This window comes from Rhinatrema bivittatum, chromosome 3, assembly GCF_901001135.1.
Source record: "Rhinatrema bivittatum chromosome 3, aRhiBiv1.1, whole genome shotgun sequence".
Classification (NCBI taxonomy): domain Eukaryota; kingdom Metazoa; phylum Chordata; class Amphibia; order Gymnophiona; family Rhinatrematidae; genus Rhinatrema; species Rhinatrema bivittatum.
The window spans coordinates 408,053,455-408,066,004 of record NC_042617.1 but is presented as its reverse complement, the minus strand read 5'-3'; the positions used below and the strand labels follow the sequence as shown (position 1 = coordinate 408,066,004).

Genomic DNA, 12,550 nt, shown 5'->3' with positions numbered 1-12,550 from the left:
GAATATTGTGTACAATTCTGGTCACTGCATCTCAAGAAAGATATAGTAGCGATGGAGAAGATACAGAGAAGGGCAACCACAATGATAAAGGGGATGGAACTGCTCCCCTATGAAGAAAGGCTGAAGAGATTAGGGCTGTTCAGCTTGGAGAAGAGATGGCTGAGGGGGGATATGATAGAGGTCTTTATGATCATGAGAGGTCTAGAATGGGTAAATGTGAATCGGTTATTTACTCTTTTGGATAATAGAAGGACTAGGAGGCACTCCATGAAATTAGCAAATAGCACATTTAAAACTAATTGGAGAAAATTCTTTTTCACTCAATGCACTATTAAACTCTAGTATTTGTTGCCAGGGGATGTGGTTAGTGCAGTTAATGTAGCCGTGTTTAAAATAGATTTGGATAAGTACTTGGAAGAGAAGTCCATTACCTGCTATTAATCAAGTTGACTTAGAAAACAGGCACTGCTATTACTAGCATCAGTAGCGTGGGATATACTTAGTTTCTGGTTACTTGTCAGGTACTTGTAGCCTGGATTGGCCACTGTTGGAAACAGGATGCTGGGCTTCATCGACCCTTGGTCTGAGCCAGTATGGCATGTTCTTATGTTCTTAGGAGCAGTCAACACCATTTTTAAAAATAGCCATTTAGGGCTCCCATTACACCACCAGGCACAAATTTTGTTATGGGAGTGTCCGGAGGATGAGGGGGGCCAGATTTTTTAATTGAAGGAAAGTGTATTAGGGCCAGCTGTGTGTGTGTGTGGGAGGGGGGGGGGGACACGACTGGGAGATGTGGTCTGTGGAGAACCCCAAAGTATTTTTGTCATTTTGACTTTACTCAGATCCAAGTGACCCTTTAAGCAATAGTGGCCCCACAGTCCCAGGGGTGTCATCACATTTTCTTTAAGGTCATTTACCTCCACTGTCAGTATTTTACCTCCACTGGCAGTATTTTACCTCCAGGAAAAATACCATGGGATTTATAAAGCAGTGGGACCAGTTACTTTGTTAGTCCCGCAGTGTTTTTCCCCTCTGGGCTGTGAATGTTCCCCTTAGATTGTAAACCCTCGGGGGCAGGGAGATAGTTGCTGTGCCTGAACTATAAAGTCATCTTGAGCTGAGCCTTGGAAAGGTGCTTACATCCATAATCAATGAGGGGAGACAACCGTCCAAGGAAAAACATAGAGGGCTACTTGAATGGTCATTTTAATAAATGCTTATGAAAAGAAGATTAACTCTTAGACTTGTTACAGTTACCATGGCAATGGAAATAAAGCATTTGTTCAGATAGAATGCAGTCTACTGCGCATTCTAAAATACTGTAATCAGACATTGCATATTTTATCTTATGGATATTTGTTTACAGATGCTGTTATTATTGAATTATGCATGACATATAATTGGCGAGATGTTGATTATTGTTGCTGGGCTTCCATGTTAGGTTTCACAATTTAATTAGACCAAATCCCCTAGTTTCATAAAGCAGTGGCAGCAACAAGCAACAAATATTAAGAAAAGGATAATGAATAATAAGTAATAAACAACAAAAGGAACACTCCAAATATTTTATTAGTGAAGCCTTTGTATCCATGGAAAATATATATATATATATATATATACACAGTACATATATTTTTTAAAGGCCTGTTGAATATTTTATAACTATATTTTGAGAATTTATTGTGAGTTTTTTTCACTCTGCATTTGTAATAATGGAATATATTTAAGTTTTCATTCTTTTATTACTTTGGATCATTTTGAAATAAGGCAAACATACATTTCAAAAGGACTGGGCTTTGTACATTAGGATTTGGGGACTTAAAATAATTTAAAGCTAGAAATTGGGGGCAAAAACTAATTGAATCCTACTTTAAAAACTCATGGTTCAGAGGTCCTGTTTATCTTTAAAAAGTTACCTAAATCCTCAGTTCTCACTGCACCTGCATGCTGAATAGCACAATACGTTAACAACTTAATTACACTGTGTCTGACCTTTAATTAATCCTCTCCCAAATTGCAGAGCCACTATCCTGATTTTCCCCAGTACCTGGAACCCGCATAAATTTGGTGATCAACTGGAAAGCTCCAAGATGAATCGGGGTGACAATAACATAATTGAAGCAGCCAGCGAGATCTGCTTCCTTTTCCCCTTGCAGGTTCTCCTTTGCAGGTCCAAAAGTGACCTACTGAGTTAGAAACTGGCTAAGAGGAAGGCAACGAAAGGTAGTGATCAATGGAGTTCACGCCTAGGAAAGACAGGTTACCAGCAGAGTGTTGCGGGGATCGGTCCTGGCTCTAATTCTGTTAGAAGGATAGAGATAGGCAGGATTGGCAAAGTGGTTTCCATCTTCATTCTCAGAAAGAAAACGGCAAGTTCTTTCTAATGACATTTGGTCAGAGTAGCTTTCTCATTCTGTAGGAGTATCTCAGGGTTCCACTTTGTTAGCGGCTCTTTCTAATATGCATATGTGTTCATTAGGTCAGCTTTTATCTTCTTTAGCTTTTCTATATCATATGTAAGCTGACAATGTGAAATTTTACATTCCCAGTTCTGAGGTTAATACTTTCCCATTTGAGAAGTTTTTTTAGGAGAAAGAACTTGATTAAGTCATGGATGACAATAAATGAATTTAGTCTTAAACTGTAGTGAAACAACAATCCTTTGTTTAGGTAGATCTGGATTAATAATTTGAGAAACCGAATGTTGTGTTTATGGGGTGCCAATAGTACTAAAGGAAGAAGTACAAAATCCAGTTGTGTTTCTGGATTCTCATCTTATGTTATAATCTCATATCAGAAAGGTATCAAAAATATCATATTTTAAATTATGAGTAGTTCACCCTTTATGTCAGTATTTGCCATTTCAAGATTTTCACGTATTGGTTGAATCGTTAGTCCTTTGCAATTTAGATTATTGCAATTCGCTATATATAAGTCTACCGAAATATCTTACCCATGTTCTTGATTCAGTTCAGAGTGCTGCCATCAGAACAATTTATGGATTGCCATGGGGTACTAGTGTTAGGGCCTTATCGCAATAATGGCTGCATTATGGTGGTACAATTTAAATCAGGGGAACGGGAAGAGTGTGGGCAGGGTTTGGGTGGGGTTATAGTCCGGCAGCGCAGCAGGCAATAATGTTTTCCGCATTATCACCGGCAGTACCGCGCAAAATAACAACTTTTCCCAAAAGTGTGAAGCCCAGCCAGAACCGCAGTGGGCGAAAATGACCCTGCAAGTTATAGATAGATTTTAATGTTAATTTTTGTAATATGTAAATTGTGGTTGGATGTTTTAACTGTTTTATGTATTACTAATTTTATTATTACGTGTGTTTTTTGTAATCCATTTTGAACATATTGGAAATGATGGAATAAAAACTGGTGAAATAAATAAAATAAACATTTAAATATGCAATGACCTTTTTGTAGATAATACTAAATTCTGCAACTAGGTGGAGACACAGATATGATGCAAAATAATTTAAAGAAATTTGGGGAATGGCTCAGTTTGGCAACTTAAATTTAATTCTATAAAGTACAATGTCATGCATTTGGGTAGCAAAAACCCAATGGTACAAAATAGTGGAAGAATATGCGATATGCACTAAACAGGATTCCTTCAAAAGATAACCAGGTAAGTGGCAATCCTGTAAAAAAAAACAAAAAAACACCGGGGGCCTCTGGACCAAATTCCCACCCCACCACCACTATTAATAATAAACTCTCTGGCAGGCCAGGACCCCCTCAAATGCCACTAGATTTAAAAAATATGTCATTTACTGGATCTGCCCTCCAGCCTTCTCCCTATCCCTCCTTGTCAAATATTTTAAAATGAAGTATCTCCTTGGCACCTCCAAGCCCCATGCTGGCATCCCTCTTCAAGGTTTCCCATCTACCCTGTAAATAGGACCATATTCAGCCTGGGATCGCAGTCTGCGGTTGCATTGTTGAGGGAAGGGAGGGGGAATTCCTGTGGATGCATAGTATATGTTTCCATTTAGTCCTGTGGCATTCGTGTGTTCAGTTTGTCATAAAAGTGAGCATCATCTATTAGATGTGTGCCGACAGAAAAAAGTTTTAGAACCACTAGCTGAGAGGATGGTTTGCTGAGTGTCATGTCTTCACCTCAGTGGTCTGTACTGGGACCTTTGCTGACACAAAATTGTTCAAAGTTGTTAAAACATCAGTGGATTGTGACAAACTGCAGAAGGACCTTATGAGACTAGGAGACTGGGCTTCTGATTGGCAGCTGAAATTTAATGTAAAACATGTAAAGTGATGCACATAGGGATAAATAATCCCAACTACTGGTACACTGTGCTGGGTTCTGTATTAGGAGTCACCATCCAGGAAAAGTACTTTGGAGTCGTTGTGAAGAATACATTGAAACCCTCAGCTCAGTGTGCTGTTTTGATTAAAAATGTTTCGATGTAAACTGCCTCTCCGAGGCATCAGTTTTATTTCCATGTAAACCGGTGTGATATGTATATTATACAGGAACATCGGTATATAAAAACTAAAAATAAATAAATAAATAAATAAATAAATAAATAGAATATTAGGAATGATCCAAAAAAAGAATGGAGAAAATCATATTGCCTCTTTATTTGAGTCATGGTGCTGCCATATGTCATGGTACTGTATGGAGTTCTGGTTGCCCCATCTCAAAGGAGAATTAGTAGAACTAGTAAAGGTGCAGAGAAGAGTGACAAAAAACATAAAGGGGTTGGAATGACTGCCCTATGATGAGAGCCTACACAAGTTAGGGCTTTTTGGCTTGGAAAAGATAGCTGAGAGGAAGCATGATAGAAAATTTTAAAACCACGAGTGGGATGCTATGGGTAGATAAAAAAAAAAGCTGTTATTTACCCTTTCAAATAATACTAAAACCAGTAGACACTCCATGAAACTAACACCCAGCAGATTTAAAGGAAATCATAGAACGTACATTTACACTCAATGTACAATCAAGCTGTTGAATTTGTTGCCAGAAAATGTGCCCAAGGGGACTAGCATAGCAGACAGGGTTTAAAACAGGTATAGAGAACTTCCATACAACATTATTTCCAGGTAGATTAGAGAAAGCCACTGCTGCCCTTGGGAGTAACAATAAATATAGATCTACTTTTTGGGATCTGTTGGGTACTTGGGACCTGAACTAGCCATTATCAAAGACAAGATTCTGGGCTTGATAGATCTTGGTCTGACCCCAATATGGCATATCTAATGTTCTTATATTCTAAAATGGTGACTGCTCAAAGTGACATTTTTGTTTAACTTTCAGATTGAAAAACAAAAAAGAGGAATTCAGTTCATGCTAAGATAGGCTGGTTAAAACAATGCTTCACCTTTATTGGTTCTGCATCTTCTTTGTATCTTTCCATCCCTGCTCTGCTCTGGCTAACTTGAAGAGAAAAAAATTCAGTTTTGCCTGCCCCATAGATTATAATATAACTGAAAATGAATGAAGTGAACATTTTTGGATACTTTTGGAGGCACTATCCATTCATTTTGGAAACAATAAACCAAATTTAAAATAGACTCATTCATCACATTTACTAATTCATTTCAAATGAATACACATCCTTAACAATCAATGCATTCATTCAGACTATGCATTATTGAACAGAGTGGAAAATAAATGTATTACTGAATAGTTGCAAAACTGCTTAAACTGATTTCATCCTTATGTAGGATTTTTAAAACAGCAATAAAGCAGCAAATAAAATATGAAGGTTTTTTCCCGCATTCAGTATCAACATGAAAAGACCCTATTGCATCCTATATATGAAGATATACAATCAAGAGACAACTGAAGTGGCAGAATACCATCAAAAGTAGGATAATGTTTCCTTGAAAGGAAATTATTTCCTCATGAAATAATGTTTAGAAAACAAATTTACTTAATTGTGGACTAATGTCAGGTTTTCCAAATTGTTTTTCTCTGATTTATATTTTCTTGTTTCCTATTTGAAATCTTGATTTTTCTGTAAGCAAGTATCACTTGTGGAATTATTTGAAACTGAATACATATAAAGTAAAAACATTATTAGACAACATTAGTTTACAGAAAACCGATAAATGTAATTTAAAAAATAAAGTTAACCATATTTAAAAGAAAATATATCCCCTGATCCCTAGGTGCTATAATAATTTTCTGAAGCATGCAAAGTGACAATATTCATCTTGCATAATTAAAATATTTGCATGAAAGTTGTTGATTTTCAAATGTTTAATTTAACTCTTCTGAAATTTCCCTGAACCTTTTGAGCAATTATGCATGTATAATTGTCACAGATTATGTCACATGGGATAAACACTAAAAATAATCATATACTGTGAAAAGAAAAAATATCATGCACTGTGAAAAGAATGTACACAGTAATTATGGGATCAAACTTCTTGCACTTGCGAGAAATGTAAACTACAGTGATCATTACCATTGTGTATGCTTTGAAAATCTTGCACAGAATAATGTTTTCTTTCTAAGTATCACAGCATGGTCTTATATGGGCTATTTAAACGAGAAGGCTAACTGATTAAGTCATGTCATACTTACATATTCATCATAAGCATCATGTGCTGGTGGTGGAGGCGGTCTGTATCCTGGAGCTCCGAGAGCTACCCTTGCTCGAGGTGTAGGAACACCCCTGGCTACAGGAGGAACTGGAAGTGCTCCACGCGCCACTGCAGTCCCTCTGGGTGCTGGAGCACCTCTTCCTGGTGGAAGGGGAGGAATTGCACCCCCACGTCCCCTAAGAGAAATAAATAGTAGAATGGAGAACATTAATTGAAGATCTGTTCCAATTATATAAATAAATGCTCTCTGATAGTGAAATATGAAGAAAGGCTTAAGCTCCAGATGTAATTCTTAAATTGTTATGCTGGCTGACACAATTGGTGCATTGAGCCTGGCATGCTCTCTCTCCGACAATGGCCAATCTGGGTCACTTGGGAGCACCTAATAGATTCCAATGGTAAGATCCACTCAGCATTACTGATTTCCATAAGTAAGAGGTGTTGAACCCCACATCTACTTAGCTAAGAATTGTTAGCCAGCTAAGAACCTGATTCACGTAGGGGGTCATTTTCAAAAGGAGTTACGCGCGTAAATGTAACTACTATTGTAGCAATTTTCAAAAGCCCACATACTCGAGTAAAGTGCATTTGCTTGAGTAAAACCCAGTTTTACTCGAGGAAATGCTTTTAAAATCAGGCTTTAAGGGTTTTTCGAATAGACACAAAATGGGAAAAAAGCCCTAATGAACCTGACCCCTAACTGGATAAATGCCAACATTCAGCATTATTTAACATAGCTGGATAAGTGTATGTCTGATATTCAGCTGCCCTAATGTTAGCCAGATAATCGTATCCAGTTAACTAGAAGATAGCTGACTAACATGGTCATTCATCAAAATGCTTTATGGTGTTAACGCCATAACGCACGCATAAGTTATTGCAGCGTGAATGTAAATTTGGCAAATGTATTCAAAGGGGCAGGATTGGGGAGGGGTTTGGGTGGGATTAATGAAAATGAGGGGCATTATTGCACTGTGTGACAGCGTGTCTTATGCTATCGCATGCTTTTCACTGGACCTTTTGTCCTAGTGTGGGGGGGAGGGGGGGAGGAAGAGAGAGAGAGAGCCTCTGGGGTGGTGCACATAGTTATCAACTCTTGATACCACTATAGGAGGGCCACCTAGTAACTCAAGGTGAGGTTTTGGTGGTGGTTTAGGGTTTTGGAGCCAGTTTTAATTGTACAGTGAGACATACGAATAGCATGATAGACCTCGGTGAAGATTTGACGTGATTTGGAGTGAGGAAAGTCACACAAAGATGAGATTTCTACAATGTTCTCTTGCCCTAACTTGATGGACTCTCTACCAGCATACTATCAAGCTAGGGCGAGAGAACACTGAAGCAATCTCACCTTGATCTGATTTTCCTCATTCCAAATCACATCTACTGTGCTGTTCGTACATCTCACTCTGCATGTTAAACTGGCCCCCAAACCCTAGACTACCACCAAATCCTCACCTCGAGTTACTAGCTGGCCCTCCTATAAGTATTGCAGGGCGTGAAAATTTTAACGCACGTTGCGATAAACTACCCATGCAGAGCACTAAGATAGCGCATGATGTGGTAATTATAAATTTATTATAGCCATGCCCCTTTTCCTTATCATTGGCATTATCCATGTGATACTTATTGCATTTTGATGAAACTGGAGTATATTTGGTGGCACAGCCACACTGCTGAATACTTTGAAGTCATTAATTGAAGTCTGATGTTCATATTAGATTTCAATGCAGGCCTTCTTGTATTATTGTACAGAATGTCTTTTTTAATGTTGTTCTATGTATATTTTATTTTATGTATGTGTAAACTGTAAGCTGTCTCAAACATAATAAGAATTAATGCTGACATAAAGTTTTTTAAATAAATACGTTTATCTGGCTAATTTGTGTAGCTGGATAGTGGCTGAATATTCACCCTTTAATTTCTTCAATTTGTTTAAAATTTATTACCAGTTCATTTCTTGGAATGTTGCATAGTCCTACAACTATTCTAAACCACCGCTTTTCAACCGGTGTGTCGCAACACACCAGTGTGTCGCCAAGCTCCGGCAGGTGTGTCGCATGCTCCCGGTCTCTCCTACTGCTCTTCCTTCCCTGCTGCCGTTGCCGCCGGGCTATCAGCACGTTCAAGCCCAGTGGGAATGGCAGCGGTGCTAGAAGAAGCTGTGGCACCTGCGGCTGGCCTTTTCTTCTTCCCGTGCCTGCCCCCCCCTCCCCCTACGTGACCCGAAACAGGAAGTGATACACAGTGCGGTACGTGGGAAGGAGAAAGAGCCGTGCTGTGTGGAAAGGTAGCAGCGGCGGCAGCAGTATCGGCCCCCGAGAAATCGAAGCAGCCTGTAATCGGGAAAGGAGACAGCAGCATGAGCCTCCTGCGGCCGATGGGATTCATCTTTCTTGGCCTGCGGGAGCTGGAGAAGGAGGCTGCTGCAGCTACCATTTGTGCTCGGGGGGGGGGGGGGGGGAGAAAGTGAGTGAGAGAAAGAGAGAGAAGCAGCCAGCCTGTGTGTAAGTGAGAGAATGCGTGTGTGAATGAGAGCCTGTGTGTAAGTGAGAGAATGTATTTGAGAGCATGTGTGTGATTGAGAGAAACTGGTCAGAAAGCTGATGTGTGTGTATATGTGAGAGACAATGAAAGTGACTGCTCATGGAGATGACTGATGTGTATATGAGAGATTAGTCAGGGAGGTGACTGATGTGTGTGTGTGTGTGAGAGAGAGAAAAAGCATGGAAGTGAGAAATCTGGGCATATGGGAAAGCATAGGACTAAGAAGCCTGGTGTTGTGGGTGTGTGTGTGAAAGAAAGCATGGGAATGAGAAGCCTGATTATGTGAGAGTGATCATGGGAGTGGGAAACCTGTGTGTGTATGCATGCATGAGAGAGAGACTGGTTGGTAAGGTGACAGTGTATGTGAGAGAAAGAGACTGGTGTATGTGAATGTGTGAGAGAGAATGTGATTCAGGGAATGAGAAGCCTCTGCATGTGGAGAGCAAGCATGGAAATGAGAGAGAGACTGGTGTGTGTTTGTGTGTGAGAGAGAAAGAAAGTGATTATGGGAATGAGAAGCCTGTACATGTGAAGAGTGAGCATGGGAGTGAGAAACATGGGTGTGTGTGAGACACAGCATGGGAGTGAGAAGCCTGTATATCTGAAAGAGAACATGGGCGTGGGAAACCTGTGTGTGTGTGTGTGTGTGTGTGTGTATGCATGAGAGAGATCAGGTGACTGGTGTGTGTTTTGTGTGTGTGAGAGAAAGAAAGATTATAGGAATGAGAAGCCTGTGCATGTGGAGAGAACAAGCATGGGAGTGAGAGACTGGTGAGTGTGTGTGTGTGTGTGTGTGTGTGTGAGACAGAGAAATTGATTATGAGAGTGAGAAGCCCATATATGTAAGTAGAACACGGGAGTGGGAAGCCTGTGTGTGTATGGCATGAGAGAAACTGTTCAGGAAGGTGACTGGTGTGCGTGTCAAAGACTGGGAGATGATTGGTGTGTGAGAGACAGAAACTGGTCATGGGGGCATGCATGACTGGTATAGTGTGTGTGTAAGAGACATGGGCCCTAAGGAAAAGAACCATGAATATAGAGCTTAGCCTCTACTGCTGCTTCTGGTGTGTGCTGCGGCCTGCATGGAAGAGGAGTAGGAGAGCTGCTGGAGGGAGTAAGTAAAGGTAGCTTTTTAAGTTTATTTTTCTTGATTGACTGCCATTTTAATTATTTAATATTATGTGATGTGTCTGCTTTTTTGAAATATTTTATTGGTGTTTGGAGAAGTTTTAATAGTTTTATGAGTTTTTAATTGGATGTTATTCTGTTCATAGCTGTTTTGAAACATTTATTCTGCTTATTAGTATAGTTTTACAATAATTTCTGTGTGGGGATCTATAGCTGCTTGCTTGTTCTGTTTTCCTAATAAGAGGTGTATTGGTTTTTAGGGCCTGATTTAATATTTGTAGTGTTGCCTTTTCATATCTATGTGAGGATTAGTTTATGTGTATTACTACAGATCCTGGGAATATGTTAGGTCGGTTCTGGGTCTGTTACCGAGATGAGATATTTTACTAGCATGTAAGCATTTGTATCAGTCTTATTTGTTGTGCTTTCTCAAGAGGACATGCATTGGTGGTAAACTGCTGTCTTTTCATAAGTAGGGCTATTGAGCCTGGAAGTAGAAGGAGTTTGAGTTGCTGTTACTGAGATGACACCAGAACCAGAATATCTTTTTTGTAGGGTGAGTTGTATGGGGAATGTCATAATTCTGCTTTACATTCATTATTGTGGGTCAGGGGGGTTCCTGTGGATGCAAACTGTACTTTTACATCTACCTTGTGATGGTCACATGTTCAGTGTGTCACACATGTGAGAACCATCTGTCAGGTGTGTCCCGGCCAAAAAAAGGTTGAGAACCACTTTTCTAAACTGTAAATAAATAACCATTCACTATTAATATGGTCAACACCACTCATGATTTTATTAATCTCTGACATATCCTCTCTCAGTAGTCTCTTCTTCAGCCTGAAGAGCCTTAACCTGTTTAAAGTTTCTTCTCAAGGAAGCCATTCTGTATCCTTTATTGTCTTTGCTGCTCTTAACTATATTCTTTCCAGTTTGTTTTATCTTTTTTGAATTGATATGGTTGGATCAATACACAGAAAGAACTCAAGGTATGTGATTGTATGCTGGATTTATTCAAAGACATTATGATATTTTCAGTTTCATTCTTTATGCCTTTCTCAATAATTCTTAGCATTCTGTTTGCTGTTTTTGACCGCTGCTGTACATTGAGCCAGTGATTCTAAAATATTGTTGACAAAGACTCTGAGCAGAGTCACCTTTTAAAGTGTATGGCCTGTGTGGCTGCAGAGCGTACCAAGGATGAAGGGGCATCATGCCCTTCCATATCATGTGGGAATGATGAAATACATGTGGGTTTGGGCAGATAAGAGTGCTGCACAGAGGAAGGGAGGGAGGGAAACAGGATAAGAACATAAGACCATTAGAAATTGCCATACTGCATCAGACCAAGGCTCCATCAAGCCCAGCATCCTTTTTGCAACAGTGGTCAATCCAGGCTACAAATACCTAGCAAATACCCAAACACTAAGTAGAACCCATGCTACTGATGCCAGTAATAGCAGTGGCTATTCTCTAAGTCAATTTGATTAATAGTAGTTAATGGACTTCTCCAAGAACTTACCCAAACTTTTTTTAAATCCAGCTACACTAACTGTACTAACTACATCCTCTGGCAACAAATTCCAGAGCTTAATTAAACGGTGAGTGAAAAATAATTTTCTCCAATTAGTTTTAAATGTGCTTCTTGCTAACTTCATGGAGTGCCCCCTAGTCGTTCTATTATCCAAAAGAGTAAATAACCGATTCACATTTACCCATTCTAGACCTCTCTTCTCCAAGATGAACATCCCTAACCTCTATAGATTTTTCTCATAGGGGAGTTGTTCAATCCCCTTTATCATTTTGGTCGCCCTTCTCTGTGCCTTCTAAATTGCAACTATTTCTTTCTTGAGATACGGCGACCAGAATTGATGTGCTGGAGCTACTGCCACTACTGACGCACTGTGCCAAAGTTGCCTTCACTGAAAAGGAGGGGGAGAACCATTTCAGTTTTCACTCAGGGAACCTATTAGCCTAGAGCAGGGGTACTCAAACTGGTCCTATGCCCCCCCCCCTCAGCCAGTTGGGTTTTCAGGATACCCCTAATGAATATGCATGAGAGATATTTGCATACACAGGAGGTTGTGCATGAAATACATCTCATACATATTCATTAGAGATATTCTGAAAACCCGACTGGCTGGCGGGGGGGAGGGGGTGCTGTAGGCCCAGTGTGAGTACCCCTCGCTTAGAGTCACCCCTCTCTCCCATCCAAGGTCCTGTTCCTAAATGGTAATCCCCTGTGGAACATGAAACGCTCCCTATGGAGTGGCGTAAAAGCACAAATTATT

General features: G+C 39.8%; 1 protein-coding gene across 2 annotated transcripts in view; it reads right to left on the bottom strand.

Moving 5' to 3' along the window:
• The window catches only part of KHDRBS2 (KH RNA binding domain containing, signal transduction associated 2), a 1,412,749-nt gene that overhangs the window by 423,045 nt on the left and 977,154 nt on the right, over positions 1-12,550 (bottom strand). The window contains exon 6 of one of the 2 annotated variants that reach the window (XM_029595673.1): positions 6,561-6,760. In XM_029595673.1, the coding sequence (XP_029451533.1) occupies positions 6,561-6,760 (200 nt within the window). The remainder of the gene's footprint in view (positions 1-6,560; positions 6,761-12,550) is intronic. The other variant, XM_029595674.1, reaches the window with a different exon arrangement.